The sequence below is a fragment of the Pelophylax lessonae genome (genome assembly GCF_965119305.1).
Source record: "Pelophylax lessonae genome assembly, chromosome: 6".
NCBI lineage: Eukaryota > Metazoa > Chordata > Amphibia > Anura > Ranidae > Pelophylax > Pelophylax lessonae.
Genome location: NC_138773.1, coordinates 16575783 through 16600778, shown reverse-complemented (window position 1 = coordinate 16600778; position 24996 = coordinate 16575783). Strand labels below are relative to the sequence as shown.

Genomic DNA, 24996 nt, shown 5'->3' with positions numbered 1-24996 from the left:
AAAAATTCAAAACTCTTTAATCCCTGTATCTCCTGAATATGTTCCTGGAAAATTCATCCTCTGCTTCTTTCCCAATGGAGGAGAGGAGAGATTGGCGCAATCAGATGGTCAGAACTGTAAACAGTTTCTATGCATATAGCAAGGTATGGCAAGGTGGGCTTCGGATACAAAAAGTCCGGTGTGGCTTGCTAAACACTTCGATGGCTGCCTCCAGTGAAGGGTGAAGTAACCCTGTATGATCCAAAACAAGAAGAGAAAAGACCGGGCGCCGATCTAAGTGTAGCAATAAAACATTTAATAGTAATAGCAAGAGTACTACTCACAGGAGTACGTTAAAAACAGGCATCTCAATAGTGGGTATGCAGAGTTCGTCCGGGGGGTCCTCCAGAAGTCCTGTTGGAACTGGTGCTGCGAGGGATAAGCTGCGGTCTCCTGGGGCGGGACGCGCTGATCTCTGTGTTGATCCGGCAGCGTGGGTCCGTAGGATGGAGGGCCGTGGTGTCACTTCCTGGTCGACTCTGCGAGCTTGAACGGCCTCCATCCTACGGACCCACGCTGCCGGAACAACACAGAGAGATCAGCGCGTCCCGCCCCAGGAGACCGCAGCTTATCCCTCGCAGCACCAGTTCCAACAGGACTTCTGGAGGACCCCCCCCGGACGAACTCTGCATACCCACTATTGAGATGCCTGTTTTTAACGTACTCCTGTGAGTAGTACTCTTGCTATTACTATTAAATGTTTTATTGCTACACTTAGATCGGCGCCCGGTCTTTTCTCTTCTTCTTTCCCAATGGAAATGCTTAAGGCACATATAATTACTCTTCCTAAACTGGGTAAAATCCCAATCTCCCCAGCGAATTTCCACCTAATATCTTTACTTAACACAGATATCAAAATGTATGTGAATGTCCTCCCTAGACGCTTAGCAACAATCATGCTGTATCAATTTGGACCAAATGGGCTTCATGCATAACAGACAAGCGTCCGATGCAACCAGAAGAATATTGAACCTAATCAACTACGCTGAAAAATCTTCTCTGCTTCTTTCAGAATGACAGAGTACATTGGCACTATATGTCAATCGTGCTAAAGAAATTTGGATTCCAGGGGCCAATATTATCAGCCATAATGGCATTATAATAAGAATAATAGTGTAGCGCTAATGTCCTTCAGAAGATAACTAATGAGTCCATATTACATAAAATCAAAGTAAATAAATCATTCCAGAGAAAAGAACTCCACAGAGATGGTGCTCAATTCCCAAATGAAAACCGTATGCCTCTTTAATGCTGGAAACCGTGTGAAGAAAAGCTGCCACCATAAGGGGTTAATCAGCCTCTTACAAAAACTCTATGATCCTTATCACAGGGATCATAGACAGCAGAATTCAAAATGTAGTAGATGTCAGGGAGAGACCTCTCAGCTTCCCACTTATCGGTAGGTCCAGCGCCCCTCTCACAGGTTATCAGGTCATGTGGAGAACAAAACACTCCTCATGGTGAAATACTAATGTGCTGTGCTGTTCTTGTGGCAGGGGCCAGGGCGCTGTGGTGGCAGGAAGGATGGCAGGGCACTGTGGTGGCACTGGCAGGCCAGGCAGGCGCTGTTATGGCAGGCACAGGCAGCCAGGGCAAAAGGTAGTAGATGATAATGCCTTCTAGGGAAAAACGAAGCTGTACGCCGTATTACAGCGGTGGCTTCCGGGAATGTGCACGCATGCGTTCCACAGTTCCAGGAAGTGACGTCAGGTGGCTCTGCCGTACCGGAAATGCGTTATACTCAAACCCATCAGCCCAAGTGTTCACATCTGGCCTGCTCTCCAAGCCCCTCCACATTTCCAATGGTAGACATCAGAGCTGCCCCTTATCTCCCTCCATCTTTAACAGATGCTATATGTATTCCGTAGTCTATCCATCCCGCTCCCTTCCTCTTACTTAGCAGCTCTTACAAACCTTCTCAAAAAAATATATCTGGCAACACAAACACCCCAGATGTTCATGGACCCACAATATTAAACACAGAAAAGTAGATGGATTTAGTATGGTTGACCTGAAAGATTATTTTCTAGCAGCACAACTGTCACACATCAAACAATGGTTTAATCTGAAACATGTTGGGTCCAACTAAAAACAGCAGTAAGGAAGGTCCAAAATCTTCCTATATTGCTTATGACTGATTGTTGGAAACCGCTACAATGAAGTAAGTTACCAATTACGGCACAAACCTTTATTACAGCATGGAGAGCTCAGAAGGATCACTTTGGTAAACCCCTCGAACTACCAACAACTACGTCTACCACTTAAAGTGCTGGAAACCCTTATCCCATATATGTCTGTTCAGAGGTGGAGTGACTGTAACATACAATGGGTAGATGATATTGTGGAGAATGGACAAATTAAGCCTTTCTCCACAATGTCAAACCAATACGATATACCGTCTTCTGAACTATAATCATACATCCAGATTATATTAAATAAATACATTTATAAGATAAATTTATGGGGAAGCATCCTATTTCATCACCCAAAATCCTTACTCAACTATTGCACCTCTCCAACATCCACTCCCAAAGGTATATCCCTTCTATACATACCCTACAATGCAAAACTACATTTGGCAAAACCAATCCTATGTTGAAATGGGAAGAAGAACTCAAAAAAAATTCACAACAGAACAATAGTTTCAATCATTTAAATGTACTTATAATATATCACAATGCATAAACCATTGGGAGATCTCTCAAAAAATAATTTCTCAATGGTATCTCACACCATTCAAACTAGCCCAATTGTATCCTTCCCAATCACCTATGTGCTGGCGTAACTACGGACAAGTGGGTAACCTATACCACATCCTGTGGAAAAATCTGACAAGCTTTTGGAACCAGGTATTTAGTCTAATTTCCTTTATTACAGGCATTCTAACGCAACCTAACCCAGCCCTAGCACTACTCCATCTAGACATTGGAAACTTTCCACTCCCCTATTGTCTAGTAGTCACCCACATACTGATAACATCCAAATTGGCAATAACCATACACTGGAAAAAATGCTTAGCTCCTAAGTAGAGATTGACCGATTATCGGCAACACCGATGTATCGAGGACGGATATGCACTTTCCCCCGATATATCGGAATTCGCCCCTGAGGTTACCGATATTGCCAATATTTAGGGAAAGCGCATGTCCTGGGGTGATGCCTGCAGCTAGAGGCATCACCCCGGTACCGGTGTCCATAGCTGATGGTCGGCTGACTTGTAATGACAACTGATGCTGCTGAGAAGCCGCTCGGCTGTCATTACAAGGAGCGGGAGTGGACGTCCCCCCCCTCCCACCACCTTCCATGGCTCACCCGGGTCTCCCGTCCCACCGGGAGACCCGGGCATTATACCTCCGCCACTGCCGAAGAGAAGACCCGCTGTAGCAAGAAGATGTGTCCCCATGAAAGCCGGAATCCCTGCCGCAAGTGCGCATGCACCGGTCTCCATGTAAAAAGTCATGACATCACATCAGCGCCAAATAAAAAAAGCTGACAAAACTTGGCGTTTTGAATGCTTTTCAGTGCCCGAGAAGGGGTTTGGGGTCTTTTAGACCCCCCGATCCCTCCACAAGGAGTACCTTTAGAAAAAAAAAGTTTTTTTTACATGTCTGAAAATATCGGCCGATATCCGATGACCAAAATATCGGTATCGGCATTAAAAAAATTATATTGATCGATCACTACTCCTGACTAATCCGATGTAGTTGCGTCTGTCAACTTTACCTATAATTACGAAACAAAACTTTCTCTACGCACAGATACTTTAGGAGAGGTTGAGAAACTCTTGCTACCTTTGTCATCTTGGCTTACAAATTAGCAATGTATATGTCACCACAACTGCCCGATCTCAATCACATGTTTATTGTACGCTTTGTATCATACAGAAAACCAAATAAAGATTTATAAATATTAAAAAAATCCCGCCATAATTGGGGGGGGGGGTTACCCTCTATAGTCCTTTGGAAACTATAAACTATAATTAGGGTGTGGCACTATAAAATGCCTCTAGAAACAATTCTATCTCTATCTAATACCAAAAATAACACATCATTTCCTTAAAATTTATGCTTATACCTGTTTTGATAATGACTGTGTTCTGTTATAGCTTGGCTACTATCAATGTAGCTGGAACAGCAAATTTTGCAATAACGATGGGTCTATTCCAAGATTCAGGCTTCACCACTCCATATACAGACACTGAGGTGTGGTTGGACTCCTCCTCCATCCTATATGTTGGTGTCATTGTAACCAGAGCTACAGGCTCATCTCAGTTTGTTTTAATCATGCAAAACTGTTACGCCACTCCAACAGCTGACAACACCTACGGCCCCAGATATTACATCATAAAAGACCAGTAAGTTGAATACATGCACTGTACTGTATAATATTCTGTACAAACTATAACAAGCTTTGCAATTTTATCATTTTCTCTGCTTTGCCAATTTAACACAGAAGACCCAGTCAGATCTACGAGGAAAATATGAATATTCTATGTCAGGAATGGATATAAACCAAGGAAAACCCATAATCCTTAGATATAGATGAGGGAAGAGGGTCACAGGATTTCCGTCATTTTATTAGTGACATACTCCCTGCCCTTGACTTCACATATACAATAAGAATCCACAGAGTTACTTTGTATAAAGTTAAGAATGACAGTGGAGGAACAGTGGAGTGTAGGTGTGAAGGGTTGGCAATCTTGATTTCATTGTGAAATTCAGTGGCGGCCCAACCATTAGGGGCGCACCGCCCCTATCCATGCGTCCGGCCCCCTAATCTACATGCCGGGCATCGGGGGGGGGTGCATTGGTTTGCCCAACCCCCCCCCCCAAATTACCGAGCACCAGCCGTCACTGATGAAATTATTACTGGAACTTCAACAAATTTTTGCTAGAACTGACCTCTAAATTCACCTTGTGGCATAGGAAACTTTGCTTCGCTAAGAAAAATTGTCTGATTTTTTTTTGTAAGAATTTTGCCTACAGGAGAAAAATGTCTGAATCAGTGGGCTTTTTTAAAACATTATATATATATATATATATATATATATATATATAACACACTCAATAAAGGAAAAAAGACCCAAAATATATTTTGGATATTGATATGAGTGTTTTGTTTTATTTGTTTCATTATTTTTTTCATTATAGCATGCATCCTAATCATAGAGCATGAGCACATGTAATATGATTACAAAAAAATAAAATAGACCACAGTCTACAATAGGTTAAAAAAAAAAAAAAAGATTATATATATATATATATATATATATATATATATATATATATATATATATATATATACACACACAGTGCCTTGCGAAAGTATTCGGCCCCCTTGAACTTTTCGACCTTTTGCCACATTTCAGGCTTCAAACATAAAGATATAAAAATGTAATTTTTTTGTGAAGAATCAACAACAAGTGGGACACAATCATGAAGTTGAATGAAATTTATTGGATATTTCAAACTTTGTTAACAAATAAAAAACTGAAAAATTGGGCGTGCAAAATTATTCAGCCCCTTTACTTTCAGTGCAGCAAACTCTCTCCAGAAGTTCAGTGAGGATCTCTGAATGATCCAATGTTGACCTAAATGACTAATGATGATAAATAGAATCCACCTGTGTGTAATCAAGTCTCCGTATAAATGCACCTGCACTGTGATAGTCTCAGAGGTCCGTTTAAAGCGCAGAGAGCATCATGAAGAACAAGGAACACACCAGGCAGGTCCGAGATACTGTTGTGGAGAAGGTTAAAGCCGGATTTGGATACAAAAAGATTTTCCAAGCTTTAAATATCCCAAGGAGCACTGTGCAAGTTATAATATTGAAATGGAAGGAGTATCAGACCACTGCAAATCTACGAAGACCTGGCCGTCCCTCTAAACTTTCAGCTCATACAAGGAGAAGACTGATCAGAGATGCAGCCAAGAGGCCCATGATCACTCTGGATGAACTGCAGAGATCTACAGCTGAGGTGGGAGACTCTGTCCATAGGACAACAATCAGTCGTATACCGCACAAATCTGGCCTTTATGGAAGAGTGGCAAGAAGAAAGCCATTTCTTAAAGATATCCATAAAAAGTGTCGTTTAAAGTTTGCCACAAGCCACCTGGGAGACACCAAACATGTGGAAGAAGGTGCTCTGGTCAGATGAAACCAAAATCAAACTTTTTGGCAACAATGGAAAACGTTATGTTTGACGTAAAAGCAACACAGCTCATCACCCTGAACACACCATCCCCACTGTCACACATGGTGGTGGCAGCATCATGGTTTGGGCCTGCTTTTCTTCAGCAGGGACAGGGAAGATGGTTAAAATTGATGGGAAGATGGATGGAGCCAAATACAGGACCATTCTGGAAGAAAACCTGATGGAGTCTGCAAAAGACCTGAGACTGGGACGGAGATTTGTCTTCCAACAAGACAATGATCCAAAACATAAAGCAAAATCTACAATGGAATTGTTCACAAATAAACATATCCAGGTTTTAGAATGGCCAAGTCAAAGTCCAGACCTGAATCCAATCGAGAATCTGTGGAAAGAACTGAAAACTGCTGTTCACAAACGCTCTCCATCCAACCTCACTGAGCTCGAGCTGTTTTGCAAGGAGGAATGGGCAAAAATTTCAGTCTCTCGATGTGCAAAACTGATAGAGACATACCCCAAGCGACTTGCAGCTGTAATGGCAGCAAAAGGTGGCGCTACAAAGTATTAACTTAAGGGGGCTGAATAATTTTGCATGCCCAATTATTCAGTTTTTTATTTGTTAAAAAAAAGTTTGAAATATCCAATAAGTTTCGTTCCACTTCATGATTGTGTCCCACTTGTTGTTGATTCTTCACAAAAAAATTCCAGTTTTATATCTTTATGTTTGATACCTGAAATGTGGCAAAAGGTCGCAAAGTTCAAGGGCGCCGAATACTTTCGCAAAGCACTGTATATTCCATGTATTGCGGGTGTCAGGTGACAATCGGAGCCGCCTTCCCCGGTGCATCGGCTTCCCTGCTGCCGAGTGGGGGAGGGAGGGATCCCCCTAGCTGCAGGCTCACGACCAACGTAGGTCTACGTCGGTTTGCGCAGGAGGGCCGCCCTGCCTCAGGAAAAAGGCGGCGGGCGGTCCGGAAGAGGTTAAACAGGATCATACTTTCTATCTTTCCTTCAGTGACAAAGTGAAGCAGCGGCCTTGCCGCACACTGCAGCTAGTTGTCCTCAGAATTGTGCATAGTTCATAGTTGGAGTATCCCACTCATCCCAGTTCTAAATAAAATACAAAAAAAAAACCAACGTCCCCTGTATTGATTATTAACTGAGCCAAGGACTTTCAATGCTAATTATCTGCTATCAGTTGCTAAGGGTAACCCCGGGGAATCCAGAAAGTGCAATTCTCAGCAGTCCTCTAGGGGGCAGTGCTACATAATGCAGAATATCTTTTTTTGATCAAAAAATGGTGGATAACAACTCAGAAAACACATAAGCAGATCAGAAAAACTGCTGCGAGAAATAAAGTATTCATGAATGCAGATGACTGAATTTTGGTGAAAACATTCTAATCTTAGTTTGATAACTTCTTTAGATGCCCCAACAAGAAAGATCCAACCATCTCCGTTCTGGAAAATGGAGTGTCCCTAAAAGGTCGTTTTTCCCTTCAACTGTTTTCATTTTTGGGAGGCTTCAATCAAATTTATTTGCACTGTAAGGTTGGCTTGTGTGACTCTTCCGGCAATGACTGCTCAGCTGTGAGTATTGATTGTCAACATACATTTCTTTACTTTAAATTTGGGGATTTTAAGCAAACTGCTGAATGCAGAATCTGTTTGGATAATCTTGTGGTTTATTAATCCCTGCCACACTGCACAGCCAGAAAGGCAACTCCTCTGTTCCTTCAAGAAAGGAGTTTGGTTCCTCAAGCCAAAAAAAAGAAAAGTGGGATTTTATAGGCAAAAGTAATTGTTTCAATTTTATTAAAAGATTTACATATAAATTTTGCTACATTTATATGTAAATCTTTTAATAAAATTGAAACAATTACTTTTGCCTATAAAATCCCACTTTTCTTTTTTTTGGCTTGAGGAACCAAACTCCTTTCTTGAATTTATCATAGGGATGATGGCAACATATGTATCTTAGTTTTTATATCTCTAAAAAACTCCTCTGTTCCTGGCTTCAGCAGTACAACTTCTATGGTCACCTGCCTGCAAATTGGACAGTTATTTATTATCAGGGCTTTTTTTCTTAGAGAATAGGTGCAGGAACTCCCCCCTTCTGATACCACCCCCCCCCCGTCTCTACCCCCACCCACCTTCGAGCACCGTTCCTTGGTTCTACCCCCTACCCACCTCCCAGTACTGCACCAAGTATCATTTTGGGGTACTAAATAATTTATACGGAATTTGTACTGGTCTAGTAACAAGAAAAGCAGTAACAATAAATCCCCCAAGCAAACAATAGATCCCTAACACAACAATAGACACCCCCAGCAACAATGGACCTCACCCCAACAACAATAGATCCCCCTAAGCAACAATAGATTCACCCCCAGCAAAAATAGTTCCCCTACACAACAATAGACTCCACACACAGCAACAATGGACCACCCACAGCTAAATATCAACCCCGGCAAAAAAAGATTCCTCTAGCAATAATATACCCCACTGCAGCAACAATAGATCTGCCAGTAGCCAGCACCAATAGACCTCTTCCTCAATAGAAGATCCATATATCCCCCACCAGCAACAATAGACCCTTGCCCAAAAACAGATCCCCATCAGTGACAAGAGATCTCCCAGAAGCCAGCATGGATGGATTTTCCAGCACACCCCAGCACCCTTTGCTATTACATACATTCAGTGCTGGAGGTGCCGGAACTGCGTTCCCCCCGCGTTCCTGCTGAAAAAAAGCCCTGATTATTATAGTGATGATGCGGGTCAATTATGTAATGAGCAGGTTAGAGCTAGAGGTGGGATGCTGGAGCGTGAATATCTAAAACAGAAAGTAAGGATACACCCTGTGGCCCTGTGTGTGAATTGCAAAGACGGACTAAAAAAAATGTGTTTATTAAAAATCTTACAAATATACAACATACCATAATCTTTTTTTTTTGCATATATACAAAATAAATACAATTATACACACAAACAACCAAAAATAGCTTACTGAAGCATAGCAAACAAACTGGCATTTTTTTTCCAGTAAAAAAAAAATACTGAAGCAAATATACAAACCAAGACGTTTGTTATTATTATTATTATAACAATAACCCACCACACTACAAAGCCCTAACCTCCACCTAAAACACCCCCTCAGGGTAAGAAAAGACTACACATTGAATCCATGCATGCAGCCAGAAAAATCGGATCTTATAAAAATCTAGGGGGTGTGAAAAGGACAGAAAGAAAAGCTGAGACTGACAGACAGCAGCTACGGGGACCTGACATTCCTCCACGCCTTTGCCCAGGCTCCCGGCCGCCACCTGTCCTTCTCAAGAACCTGAATCTTCCCAACCTCACCCAGAATGTTCTACACCACCACCTCGACAGGAAGGACTTTTTTCCGAGTGGAAACCTGACACCATGCATTCCACGTGAAGTAACGGACTACTAAGCTAACTAGGAAAAGTGTCTGAAAATCAAAATCCTATTTTGTCTCAAAAGACCCATACGACCACTATGCATAACTCAAGTGGGAAAGGAAAGGGATACTCAGAGCCCCATCCACCATATAGACCTCTATTTTGAAGGGGCACTGAAGTAAGAAATGGTCCATCGTCTCCTCCACCCCACCAAACTCCACTTTCGGACAGCCACAGTTCTCCGCAGAGCGATGCTTCAAGTTGCCCTTCACATAGAGTCTGTCATGGAATGAGAGGCAGGCCAAATCCTGAAACTTTAAAGGGATTCTTTTTCAGGCACGGGGCAACGTAAGGCGGGCATTAGAGTGTAAATTTTTGTTTATTAAAAATCTCACAAGCATAATAAAAACATATTTACATATATACAAAATTAAATAAATATATAAACAAAAATAGCTTACATCAGCATAGAAACAGAAAATTATTACTATCATGACTAAACTCAACAAAGCCCTAACCTCCACCTAAACACACCCTGAGGCTAAGAAATTATTACACATTTATCCCATGCATGCAGCCTTTTTTCAAAAATTCAATCTTATAAAAAATCTAGGGGACGAGAAAGGACAGAAAGAAAAGCCGCACACCCAGAGACTGACAGACAGCAGCTACGGGGAGCGGACATTCCTTCACGCCTTTGCCCAGGCTCCCGGCCGCCACCTGTCCTTCTCAAGAACCTGAATCTTCCCAACCTCACCCAGAATGTTGTGCACCACCACCTCGACAGAAAGGATTTTTTTCTGAGTGGAAACCTGACACCATGCACACCATGCAAGTAACGGACTACTAAGCTAACTAGGAAAAGTGTCTGAAAATCAAAATCCTAATTTGTCTCAAAAGACCTGTATGACCACTCCGCATAAATCAAGTGGGAAAGGAAAGGGATACTCAGAGCTCCATCCACCATATAGACTTCTATATTGAAGGGGCACTGAAGTAAGAAATGGTTGATCGTCTCCTCCACCCCACCAAACTCCACTTTTGGACAACCACGGTTCTCCGCAGAGCGATGCTTCAAGTTGCCCTTCACATAGAGTCTGCCATGGAACGAGAGCCAGGCAAAATCCTGAAACTTTAAAGGGATTATTTTTCAGGCACAGGGCAACGCAAGGCAGGACATTAGAGTGTAAGCTCCTCTGTTGCAGAGACTAATGTGACTGGCTCATAGTTCTCTGTACAGCACTGTGGTATATATCAGAGCTATATAAATGTATACTAATAATAATAATAATGTTGTAAAGCGCTGCACAAACTATTGGCACTATATAAATCCTGTATAATATTAATAATAATATAATATGTGTTACTGTAGTAAGGCCCTTGCAGTGTACTACCTTTATGTGGAAAACACTAAATCATTTCCTTTTGTTAAACTAATGAGAAAAAAAAATTGAAAAGCAAAAGATGAGATTATAGATTCAATCACAATTTGAATGTTTGAATTGGAAACAAAAAACACAAAAAAAAAATTAATATATATATATATATATATATATATATATATATATATATATATATATATATATATATATATATATATATATATATATATATATTTATTTATTTTTCAAATTCAAACATTCAAATTGTGATTGAATTTATAATTTCATCTATTACTTTTCAAATTTTTTTTCTCATTAGTTTAACAAAAGGAAATCATTTAGTGTTTTTTCCACATAAAGGCAGTACACTGCAAGGGCCTTAATATAGTAACACATATTATATTATTATTAATATTATACAGGATTTACATAATGCCAACAGTTTGTGCAGCACTTTACAACAACATTATTATTATTATTATTATACATTTATATAGCTCTGATATATATATATATATATATACACCACAGTGCTGTACAGAGAATTATGTCACATTATTATTATTATTATTATTTTTATTATTATTATTATTATTATTAGTATACATTCAAATCAAATACTTTTACAATTAAGTGGGAATTTATTGCAGTTTTTATTACATACCAAGTTAGGTATTTTAAAGGTCAGGGTGAAATGTTCAAGGTAACAGATGGAACAATACTTTTAGAAAATCCAGATCTGCAAAATAATTGTCATATGTGTACCATGTAGTAAATGTTTTTGTACAATAAACATTTTAATACAAAAATAAACATTGGTATAAACCATTGTAAATCTAAAAAAAAAAAAAAAAAAAGATAAACTTCACTTAAAGCCTTAGGTTGCCTCTACCATAATGCTCCCCAGACTGTTTACCAGTGACATAGAATGTGTATTGAATCACTAATTAACTATATCTAGAAGTGGCAAACATTTAGACAAGTTTTATAGAGAGTGTAGCTGTGCTAAAATGTGTTTTTTTAATGGATTATGGATGAGTTTTGGATTATGTTGCACCTCCATCTAATTTTTGCACTCTTTTCTTCACATTTTGTGGATTTTCAAGAACCAGTAAAATGAAAATATTGGCTCATTTTTTAAAAACATTGAAATAATACTTCTATAACTATGAGCATAAAAAACAGGAACGTTTGACTTAATTTAGAAAAGCAATCCCTTTACCTATATTATTTAGTAATATGAAACCAATGAGGCCAGCAAACAGCTCTATAATTGTTTCTGGGTAAGAATATGATGTCCTATTTTCTGATTTCAGAGATGTCCTTCAGTGAGATCTGCTCTGGGTGGCATTAATAATGTGAGAAGTCTGAATGTTGGACCTATCTACCAGAGAGGTAAAACCTACTCTAAATAAAAAAATATTTTGGGAAATATCTAAAATGTCCTATACATGTACTATAACTGTGTATATTTATTTATATTGCTTCACAAACATCTATAATAATTTTTATGCAAAATAAATAATTTTGCCCCTCTTTTAATCATTATACCCAAGACAATCAGAGCTTTATCTTATTTTATAACTCACACTTTTTATATTATTTTTGGGTCTTAGTAAACAGCACCATTTTTACACTAACCACTTGCCGACCGCCCACCGTATATATACTGCGGCAGGCTGGCTCGGCTGCGCGAATCGCCGTACCTGTATGGCAATCCGCAGGAGCGAACCTGGGGGCGCTTCCATTCGCCAGCGGGAAGCTGATTCATGGGGCCGGCAGCCGTGATTGCCGCTGGGAACCCACGATCACTCCCCGTGAAGAGAGAACGGCGGTCTGCTGTTGTAAACACAGCAGACCGTTGTTCTTTCTGGAATCAATGCAGACCTCCTGTGATCCAACTATTTAGGATCACAGGTCTCACTGTTGAGTTTACAAGCCCACCCCCCTCACAATTATAAAACTCCCCCTAGGCATACATTTAACCCTTTGATCACCCCTGGGTTAACTCCTTCCCTGCCAGTGTCATTAGTACAGTGACAGTGCATATTTTTAGCACTGATTACTGTAGTAATGTCACTAGTCGCCCCAAAAATGTCAGTTAGGGGTCGGATCAGTCCGCCGCAATGTCGCAGTCCCAGTAAAAATCACTGATCACCGCCATTACTAGTAAAAAAAAAATTACCGTATTTATCGGCGTATAACACGCGCCTAAATTTTAGGGCAGAAATTTCAGAAAAAAAGCTGAAATTTAAAATAAACAGCTTTGAACTCAGAACATTTATTAAAAATGAAATGTAGTCTTACCAGTGCCCACGAATGCAGCCTCATCAGCGCAGTGTCCTTAAATGCAGCCTCGCCAGTGCAGTGCCCATACATGCAGCCTTGCCAGTGCCCATACATGCAGCCTCGCCAGCGCCCATACATGCAGCCTCGCCAGTGCCCATAATTGCAGCCTCGCCAGCGCAGTGCCAATGCATGCAGCCTTGCTAGCGCAGTGCCCATACATGCAGCCTCGCCAGCGCCAGTCCCCATAATTGCAGCCTCGCCAGCGCCAGTGCCCATAATTGCAGCCTCGCCAGCGCCAGTGCCCATAATCGCAGCCTCGCCAGTGCCCATACATGCAGCCTCGCCAGTGCCCATAATTGCAGCCTCGCCAGCGCCAGTGCCCATAATTGCAGCCTCGCCAGCGCCAGTGCCCATACATGCAGCCTCGCCAGCGCCCATACATGCAGCCTCGCCAGTGCCCATAATTGCAGCCTCGCCAGCGCAGTGCCAATGCATGCAGCCTTGCTAGCGCAGTGCCCATACATGCAGCCTCGCCAGCGCCAGTCCCCATAATTGCAGCCTCGCCAGCGCCAGTGCCCATAATTGCAGCCTCGCCAGCGCCAGTGCCCATAATCGCAGCCTCGCCAGTGCCCATACATGCAGCCTCGCCAGTGCCCATAATTGCAGCCTCGCCAGCGCCAGTGCCCATACATGCAGCCTCGCCAGCGCCCATACATGCAGCCGCGCCAGTGCCCATAATTGCAGCCTCGCCAGTGCCCGTACATGCAGCCTCGCCAGCGCCCGTACATGCAGCCTCGCCAGCGCCCATAATTGCAGCCTCGCCAGCGCCACTATACACATCACTTTTAAAAATGTCCAGAAAGCAGCGCCGAGAGGTAGAAGGGGGCGGGCGGCGCCGAGGAGAAGGAAGGACGCACTCTCATCGGAAGTCTCGGCGTCGGCATAGGAGGCGGGACTTCCGATGACAGCACGTCCTTCCTTCTCCTCGGCGCCGCCCGCCCCCTTCTACCTCTCGGCGCTGCTTTCTGGACATTTTTTTTTATATCGGCGTATAACACGCACAGCTACTTTTTCCTCCATTTTTAGGAGGAAAAAGTGCGTGTTATACGCCGATAAATACGGTACATAAATCTTTCCCGTAGTTTGTAGACTCGATACATTTTGCGCAAACCAATCAAATTACGCTTATTGGGATTTTCTTTTAACAAAAATATGTAGCAATTGCGGCCACCAGCCCCATGGATCAGCTTCTCCGCTGCCTAATGGGGGTGGGTGCACGGGTACGGGTATGGCGGTTCACGCAGCTGAGCCAGGCTGCTGCAGTATATCTGTGGCAGGCGGTCGGCAAGTGGTTAAAAGCAAACAACATTTCTAACAACATGTGTTAAACCATTGAATGTACTGAGAACTTTTGTATGAATGTTAGCATAAATTATAAGTTTGAAAATCTACTAGTATGTACCTAGCTTAACGAAGTTAGTTAGGCAGAGAGAGACTTAGGTTAAACAGCTGGCTTGGTGGCGTAGCTGGTAGAATAACGGGCTTGCAAAGTAGAGGCTATGGGTTTGATTCTCCCCTGGCCAGTGGGTGATTAACAGTCACTTACATTTAAGCCTTTAAAATGAGGACTTGTGATTGTTCATGTTCGTATGTTCGCTAGAACATTTCCCCTGTTTGAGATGTTCTGGTGCGAACCGAACAGGGGGGTGTTCGGCTCATCACTAGTGTTGAGTTATTTTGAGGGGACAGCAAATTTACACTGTTATACAAGCTGTACACTCACTACTTTACATTGTAGCAAAGTGTCATTTCTTCAGTGTTGTCACATGAAAAGATACAATAAAATATTTACAAAAATGTGAGAGGTGTACTAACTTTTGTGAGATACTGTGTGTAATATATATATATATATATATATATATATATATATATATATATATATATATATATAAACGTCAAGAAGCTAAATAAACAAGTGCTTTAATAAAAAAAATAAGTAATATTGTTTTGCTATGAAAAAAAAACCTGAATAACATTTTTTGTATTTTAGTTCCAGCTGCTCCGTACTCTGGTGGAGGTAAGAGCAGAAAATAAATATTATTATCAATTACTGTACTGCTTGGCTGATTGATAAAGTACCCTACTGGAAGATAAAGGACTAAAAAATAAATCCTTGTTCTGGGGAATATTTATTCCTTTCGAACATTCAGTCAAGTTAAGTGAAATTTCCAAATTGTGGAGGCCTCCTTCTTTATAGAGAGATTAGGGTTGCCCATCCCATCCAGCCAATCTAGCCAACCAGGGATGGTATAAATACAATTTCTAATAAATTCTCTAACCCAAGAAAAATCTAAGGACTCATGTAAAGATGTGTTTAGCGCTCATCTGGAAGACAGGGCTAGTTCCAGATGCTCTTAGGAAAATGTTGCTGTCCAAGTAAATCAGTTCCACATTTTCTTGACAGCAGTTACTGATACATTTGACTAGGAAGGGAACTTGAAGCAAACCGCTGACTGCATGAGCTTCTAACCTGAACATTGTACTTCAAGATAGCAACAATAGTCCACATCTTGCAATATTACTCAAACATGTGCTTGAGTCCCACTAACAGGTCATGTTTTGTGTATACACTATCACAAAGGGGTTGATGCCGCTCCAGGTGAGAGATGAGTATCCAATCTGTGCTGGGTGCACGTCTAGTCCGTGGACCATGGAAGTAGCGATTGTATAGGAAATGGTTTATCCGCTGATACTGTAGTGCTGTTGAAGCATTTCCTATACAATCGCTACTTCCATGTTTTGTGGATACCCATACAGACAGCTCACACATTGGATGTGGTGTTTTACCATATAGTTAAGTGGTCCTAGAATGTAAATGTGCTTGAATTCGCCTGGTGCCCATGGATATTAGAGCTGAGTGGGATGACTTTGTATGATCTGACCATCCCAGACACATCAGTAGGCAATCCCTTACAATTAACCGGTTGCCGACCGCCGCACGACTATATACGGCGGCGGTCAGCCCCGGCCAGGCAAAGTGACGTATATATACGTCACTAGCCTGTCACTTCCTTGTGAGCCAATAGCGGGCGAGCGCGCGCCCGCCCCGGCTCATTCCCTGGGAAGTCAGTGCGTGTGACCGGCGGACATCGGGTCACTGGCAATCATCCACCGTGAAGGGAGAAAGGCAGGCGGCTGATGTAAACAAGCAGCCTGTCATTCTCCCCTGTGTAGGAATGGTGATCATACGGTTCTACTATGTAGGACCGTTGATCACTGTTCTTACACCAGTAGCCATGGCCAATCACAGTAAAAAGCACGCCCCTAGGGACACACTTAACCCCCTCCTTCCCCAATAAAGTTAACCCCTTCCCTGCCAGTGTCATTTTGCAGTAACAGTGCATATGTATAGCACTGATTACTGCAGTAATGTCACTGGTAACCCCAAAAGTGTCAAAAATGTCAGTCAAGGGTCCGATCTGTCCGCCGCAATGTCGCAGTACCGAAAAAAAAAAAAAAAAAAAAAAAATCGCCGCCATTGCGCGTTAAAAAAAAAAACACCAAAAATGACAGAAATCTTTCCCTTTGTTAGTAAACGCAATAACTTTTGCGCAAACCAATCAAAACACGCTTTTTGCGATTTTTTTTTACCAAACATATATAGCAGAAAACAAATTGGCCAAAAATGTTAAAAAATTTTGATTTTTACATTTTTTTTTGGGGGGGGGGGGGGGGGGGGGAATTTCATATAAAAAATAAAAAAATGTGAAAAATATTGTTATTTTTGCAAAATGTACGCTCTTTTTTTGTTTATAGCGCAAAAAGTAAAAATCGCACATGTGATCAAATACCACCAAAAGAAAGCTCTGTTTGTTGGAAAAAAAGGACGTCAAATTTGTTTAGGTACAGCGTCGCATGACCACGCAATTGTCCGTTAAAGTCACGCAGTCCCGAATCGCAAAAAAAGCCCTGGTCAGGAAGGGGGTAAAATCTTCCGGGGCTTAAGTGGTTAAATAATTGGGTTTGGTATACACAGACTGCTGGGGGGAGGGTTACTGTAGACGCCTCTGGTACTACGGAAATAAAAGCAGTTTTTAATCCCTGAGAAGCCTCCCCTGGAAGTGTCTCTTATCTGCCGGACCCCGAGGCACCTTATCATGTACAGATTGGGTGATTGTCATCTAAGTTTTATGGACAATTATAAAATGACCATTTGTATTTGCTTTTGTCTTCCAGGCACTGCTGTACCAACTGCAAAGCTTTTCATTTCCACCATTGTTTTCCTTTTTCTATTGTACTAGTATTATACTGGCTCATAAGTGTGATTTGGTATCAAATATGTAGATTGGTGTAACTTTACATATGGTGGAAGGGTTCTATAAATCATTAAAGTCAATTTTGTAAAAGAGAACACACAGGGGTTGGTTTACTAAAACTAGAGAGTGAAAAATCTGGTGCAGGTGGACATAGTAGTCAATCAGCTTCTAAGTTCAGCTTCTTCTTCCAGATTTTCTTTTATTTTGTCAAAACTTAATCAAATCTGATTGATTTCTATGTAGAACTGCACCACGATTTACGTTCTCCAGTTTTAGTAAATCAACCCCACAGTGTGAACCATTTCTGCAGCCAATGGCTCATCAGGATAATACATTTTGGAAACTACTATACTCAAAGTTCCCAGCATATTGATTAATATTCTTTGATGTCAAACATAAAGGCAATATTAAATGTACAAATGGGCATATAGAAGAAAAAGAGAATTTTGCTGACAAGCATAGACAGGAAGGTCAGAAGAATGAAAAAAGACAAAGGATGGTCAAACATTTTGAATCATCTACATGACTATTGTTAGGTACCTGTTAGGTAAAGTCCAAAGTGGAGCTTGAGTGCTGAGGATTCAGGCGAAAACGTAGTCGGGATCAGGTCGGCAACAGATCGGGCAAAGCGGTATCCAAACGTAATCCAAAGAATGGTCAGGCAGGCAGAAGTCATACACAAGCTGGCAGTGAAGTACGGATTTGGCAGGCTGAAGAGGGGTCATAAATACAGGCAAAAGTTCATACACGAAAGTCTATCGAAGAGCAAGCAGCACACCCAGGAAGATATTCCAACCAAACGGGCATTGAGGAACAGGAAGTGCTGCTTTTTCAAGGCTGAGTAAATTGTACATTGATCACAGCTGGTTAAATAGTACATTGTTTGCAGCTGGCAGCAGGTGGAGCTAGTGAGTCCAAAAGTAAATCATCAGGCTGGAAAATCACTGCAAAAACTCCAGAGCTTCTTTGTGGCACAACAGATAAGGCTGCAAGCTATGGAACAGGGAACCTCCTGGTTCAAGGACACCCTGGTACATGACAACTATACACTTGCCCAAAGTAGGATCTTCTTCCCAGCTATAATTTATCACTTGGATAAATTGGGGACTGTATTTGATTCTTTGGGTTTTTGGGAGACTAAGGGCACCACATCTTTTAATTTTATCAACACATATACTGTTTAGAAATATGGGACTTTAAAGGTGCCAAAAATGACCATTACCACCTAACAAACATTTTTAGTTTTTTATGATTATAAGAGAGTTAAAAATACACCAAATGTATTAAAAAGCTTCACATGTGTCAGCAAAATTCAATAAAATTTAATTTGAAATTCAACTAGCTGGAAGGAGAAGGGTGGTTGACAGATACGTGGTACATTTGTGTATGTGGTACATTTGTTCTGTTCTCTTAAAAATGTTATACGCAAGAATAAATGAATAAAAATGATAAAATAAATAAATAAATTGTTTAAATTAAGGATGCTGTCTACCTTAAATAACAAATAAATTCTCACTTCAAATTGTGTTTTGATGTTTTAAATGTGCAGAACATCCACCTACCTACCAACCTGCCTAGTCATAGTAAGATGAGAAGATCATTGCTAGGGATTGCATTCAACTTTAACATGTTTCAAGTATATTGTTGGGGTGATCTGTGGGTAATGTGTTACATGGCACCACTTCCAAAATAATTTATAAATAAAGATTTTTTTTTATTTTGAGAATGGACTTTCAAGGTACCCACAACATCTACAATTTGATAATACAACACAGGCTTATTAATATATACATTTACAATTCGAATATGCTTCTGTACATACAGTAAGTTAACATAAAGCAATGTGTCCTACATAGATTGTATCAACAGGAGACAAATATATTACTGGTACTACTGTACCAGACTGTCACAACATAAATGAGAAGGTGTTGTTACCCGTAAGTTATATTTCGAGATTTATCATATCCTAGATATGATTTGGGTTAATAAGAGTTCTTTGACCATGAGCGAAAGCTTTAACACAACAACAGAAATGTATTGGTAAATAGTAAAGAAGTCTAACAAAATCCTAACTATCTGGTTACATACAAGAAACATTATTATGAGATCTCCAACATATTACTAAATACAAACAAGGAGAGACAAAATACATAAGACAAACATTTAGATATACAGTATCTCACAAAAGTGAGTACACCCCTCACATTTTTGTAAATATTTTTTTCTATCTTTTCATGTGACAACACTGAAGAAATGACACTTTGCTACAATGTAAAGTAGTGAGTGTACAGCTTGTATAAGCCCCCGTTCACACTGGGGCGACCTGTGAGGCGACCTGGTCGCCTCACAGGTCGCCGTAGGTCGCCTGCCATACAGAAGCTATGGACCCGTTCTAATAGGAGCAACACAAGTCGCTCCGACTTAGAAAAAGGGTCCGGAGCTTCTTTGGGGCGACCCGGAGCAACCTGCATAGACTTCAATGTTATGAAGTCCGTGCCGGCCGCTCTGAGGTCGCGGGGCGAGCAGCGTGCCGCGACCTGTGTGGTCGCCCGGCAAAGTCGGGTCGCTGCAATGTGAACGGGGCCTCACAGTGTAAATTTGCTGTCCCCTCAAAATAACTCAACACACAGCCATTAATTTCTACGATTGCTGGCAACAAAAGTGAGTACACCCTTAAGTGAAAATGTCCAAATCGGGCCCAATGTGTCAATATTTTGTGTGGCCACCATTATTTTCCAACACTGCCTTAACCCTCTTGGGCATGGAGTTCACCAGAGCTTCACAGGTTGTCACTGGAGTCCTCTTCCACTCCTCCATGATGAGATCACAATGCTGGTGGATGTTAGAGACCTTGCGCTCCTCCACCTTCCATATGAGGATGCCCCACAGATGCTTAACCTCCCTGGCGGTATGATTCTTTTGGATTTTAGGTGCTGAAAGCGGTACCATTATTTTGCATGTAATTCTTGTGAATGAGTAGCCCAAACCAACTGTATATATAATGTATGTATGTATACATATATTATTTATACATATATTATATATATATATATATATATATATATATATATATATATATATATATATATATATATATATATATATATATATATGTATATATATATATATATATATATATATAATGTATACAGTTGGTTTGGGCTGCTCATTCACAAGAATTACGTATATGTATATATATATATATATATGTATATACTGTATATATATTTATATATATATATATATATTTACATAAAAAGTACAGTAAAACTGCAGGAAAGGGCACTGGGGGGCAATGTAATGTGACGATCGGGAGGAAGCTCCGATGCCGCATACCGCCCGCATTCTTCGCTGGTTCCCGGAGAAAAGGTAAGTAAAACCTCTACCAGGATCCAGTGATCTTCCTAGCGCTACCCCGAGTGTGGCTCGGGGTTACCGCTTTTGGCTCTAAAATCTAACCCCGAGTCACACTCGGGAATACCGCTAGGAAGGTTAATAAGGTTTAGTTCTGGAGACATGCTTGGCCAGTCCTTTACCCTCAGCTTTATGTAGAGCAACAATTCTTTTTTTCAGATCCTCAGAGAGATCTTTGCCATGAGGTGTCATATTGAACTTCCAGTGAAAATTTAACACACCTGCTCCCCATTCACACCTGAGACCTTGTAACACTAATAAGTCACATGGGGAGGGAAAATGGCTAATTGGCCCCAATTTGGAAATTTTTCACTTAGGGGTGTACTCACTTTTGTTGCCAGCGGTTTAGACATTAATGTCTGTGTGTTGATTTATTTTGAGGGGACAGAAAATTTACACTGTTATACAAGCTGTACACTCACTACTTTACATTGTAGCAAAGTGTCATTTCTTCAGTGTTGTCACATGAAAAGATAGAATAAAATATTTACAAAAATGTGAGGGGTGTACTCACTTATGTGAGATACTGTAAGTGCAAGAGGTATATTCCATAATTACTATGCTACTGCACATTAGGGCCCCATTCTAATTTGGTGTTCCAGAGAGTTCTCTCTTCCGTGACTTAAACTAATATAAACATATCTCTCATAGTCTTGCATGGGGCCATCCCGATTGGGGGGAACTATCTTACCCCTCTCCTACCTCCAGGCGTATCTTATCCAGGATTGGACAATTTGCCCATCACCTAGATTTAGCATAACTCAGCCCCTTACTAGCACCTCCTCTTTAAGGGGGAAATTATTATGCCTGGTCCTATCCTGGGCAAATTGTCCATTCCAGAACAGATGGCCACCTTCATTGCATAACTAAATGAGGGATAATTTGAAGTAAATATATGTAGAACAAAGAGGTTTGGGTCTCATTGTTTAGATAAATGAGCTTAGGTACCGAAGTGTCAGAGAAAAGCCGTTTCACATATAGGACTGGTAATCAGAATATTTCTCCTGGCTACTTCACCCATCCTGTATTACAGAGTCTTCTGGGAAGCTTTATTACACCCCCACATTAATGCAACTCTAAATGAAATATATTCATAATTACAATATTCTTTACAGCTGGTAATGGAGATTACATAAAACTCCTTATAAGGCAACATTGTGTTGATTTTTACAGTGTGGCTGGTTTGATATGTGGATACTCGGGATGTATAGTATTATTGGGTTTACTTTTTACCAAGAGCTATTATGCTAGAATCATTGTTTTCACTCACAATACTTTAAATGTACGCATACTGGGCTTGTGTTTGCGGATGTGTGTGGTGCAACAGAGGTTATGGCAAAAAAATGTTTAATATGTTGTATTATAATTTTATTTTATTTTTTTAATTTTTCTTTTATTTATTTATTTTAACTTTTGACTCATGTTATAGCATTGGACAGATGACAGTTACTCTTTATGGAGACATCAGGGGTCCAACAGTCCCCAATGTCTTCCCTGTCCTTCACAGCCTATCATCGAGCACAGATCTGCTAAGTTAGATGCTGCCCTGGCTGTACTGGGCAGGAAATGTAGGATCTGAAACTGTGACAAAATCATTGATGCTCCTGGTTTCATTTAGTACAGAGGAGATTGAGGCCTGGATGTGCCTTGGTTCCGCACCCCCTGATCTCTACCATGAAGCGCATTGATGTGGTCCTGGTCTCCTGGTAAGAGCAGGAGCGCCCAGGAATCATGAAGGGCGCCTACATGAACATACTGCTCCGCCTTTCCTGTGAAAGTGATCCAGCAGCTATACAGCCGCCTGATTACTTTCATGTTTAAGCTGGGAGTTGCCTGAACAAAACCAGCACACACTGATGGCTGCCTTTGTTAAAACCATCAGCTTGTGATTGATGGTTCACTCTTTTGAAGTATGTAGTGCATCTAAAGAGCTGAACTAGTTAAAGTGTTTGTTACCACAACATTTCATATTCCTGATATATGTCTGCTGTACCATGTAGTCGTATGAGAAAATGTTGTGTTCTATTTATATTGCTTCTTTTATGTGAAATCCGTGGTGTTCCTGCCAGTCCCTCTGCTTTCCTATTAAAACTGACCACACTAAGCAGGAAAATGCATTGCGGTCAGTTCTCTAGCTATGCTGAGAACTCAGCCTGCTCTTTTCCGATGGTCAGACATGTCCTGACTCGCCCCCGCTGCACAACCATTCACTGGGAAGCTCAGTGTATTGTTACTTCTCCTCCCCCTACCTCTTACAGCTGAGAACAGAGGGAATCGGATCAATTATAATAAAAGGAAAAAACGTACCTATAATGTCTTTTATATCTATACATAAAAATTTGAGTCTTTCATTTCTATTTTAAACTGAATTGGTTGTTTTACAAGGTGCTCAGCTTTGGGGTGACCCCCCCCCCCCTTTACCTATGCTTCCTAGCGGGACACTGATGGACCGATTTGTGCAGCGATCACATAGCCACTCAGTCCCATCCATTCTCCAGCCTCCCAGCTTCTCCAGCAGGTATAGCACAGGCGGTTGTTGCCCTCCTTACTCCCTACACTGACTGCTGCAGTAGTTTCTGCAGTACACAGGGGACTTGAAAGCTTAAACCTTGAGCTCCAAACACAAGCTCAAAGGCTTGTGCATGCTGAGGTGTGGATCTCCTCATTGGAGGATGAGACTTTGGCCAATTCTGCAATACTGGCATGCATCTCTACTTCAAACAGGGACATCTGAAAAACTGGATGACTTGGAAAATCGCTCACGGCAAAATAATCTGCGCGTTATAGGTATACCCAAATCAGTTTCAAATGCTCAGCTCATTGACCTCTGCTCCAAAGTCATCCTTGAGAAACTAGGCCTTCATATCCCATGTATTGTTGAACTAGGTCATTGCATCGGCCAACATGCAGAAAATCGCACCAAACCCTGTCCTGTAATTGTTCGCTATCTAAACTACACGGACAAGAACACAATCATGCAGAAATTTTGGCGCTCATGTACCTTATCCATCGATGGTGCAAACCTACTGCTGTTTGCTGACCACTTGGTGGAAACAGCGTAAAGCCTTCTCAATGATTTGTTCGACCTTATACAGCAACCACGTTAAATTTATCTTAGCCTATCCAGCCGTCTTACATGTTCACTCTCCCACCGGGGAACATCATACTTTTACTTCTCCAGATTACGCGGAGCACTACATCAATAATGTTTCTGACCTGGATACAGAACAAAACAACCCTGCTGATGGTTCCTCTCCAAAATCAGCCAATGCTTCCCACGACAAGAGGACATACAATGCGATTAGAGGAGAAGCGTTTTAACCTCAGGCAACGCAGGGGTTCTTTATGGTTAGGGCTACAAGATTGTGGAATTCTCTACCACAAGAGGTGGTTTCTGCGGGAGTTATTGCGGCTTTCAAAAGACTCTTAGACGTACATCTCAAGGATCAGGACATTAAGGGCTATGTGAGATGATTACAGCCACACACACCTACACAGGTTGAACTGGATGGACTATTGTCTTTATTCAACCTCACCTACTATGTAACTATGTAACTATGTAACAGTCCTTCTAAGCCTCCCTATAATCAGGGTCGCTTTGTCAAACAAGATGAACTACAAGGAATACACTTAGATATACAAGACACTTTCATGTTTCCAGAACCCTGTTGGGAACTGGTAACTACACCCTCCCATTTTTTCTCTTCAGAGCACCCTATTCATTCTCACGGGCCATGGCTGTGGCACTGCCTATTTTTAGTTATGCATTTATTTGAACATTTGATTGTGAGATTTACCATCTGTATAGTTTACTATTTGTTTACTATCACCAGCCAGTTTCCTGCTCCCTCTATAGGTTGATCCAGAGCAATGCCCCTGCTCTCTTTAACCTGTCCCCCATCCCAGATTTAATCCGGTCCCTCCTTACCCCTTACCCCCAACTGACGGGAGCTCTGCATAGAAGTTGGTCTTCATGTGGAAAAA

At 41.2% G+C, this 24996-nt stretch overlaps 1 protein-coding gene across 1 annotated transcript in view; it reads left to right on the top strand.

Annotated features, from left to right (window-relative positions):
• LOC309558456 (uromodulin-like) overlaps positions 1-24074 on the top strand; it is a gene marked incomplete at its 3' end in the record, with an annotated part of 410722 nt that extends 386648 nt beyond the window's left edge. Inside the window, exons 13-16 of the mRNA XM_082261528.1 lie at positions 4145-4393; positions 7617-7779; positions 12310-12388; positions 23737-24074. Coding sequence (XP_082117654.1) covers positions 4145-4393; positions 7617-7779; positions 12310-12388; positions 23737-24074 — 829 coding nt within the window. The remainder of the gene's footprint in view (positions 1-4144; positions 4394-7616; positions 7780-12309; positions 12389-23736) is intronic.
• Between the last annotated feature and the right edge of the window lie 922 nt (positions 24075-24996).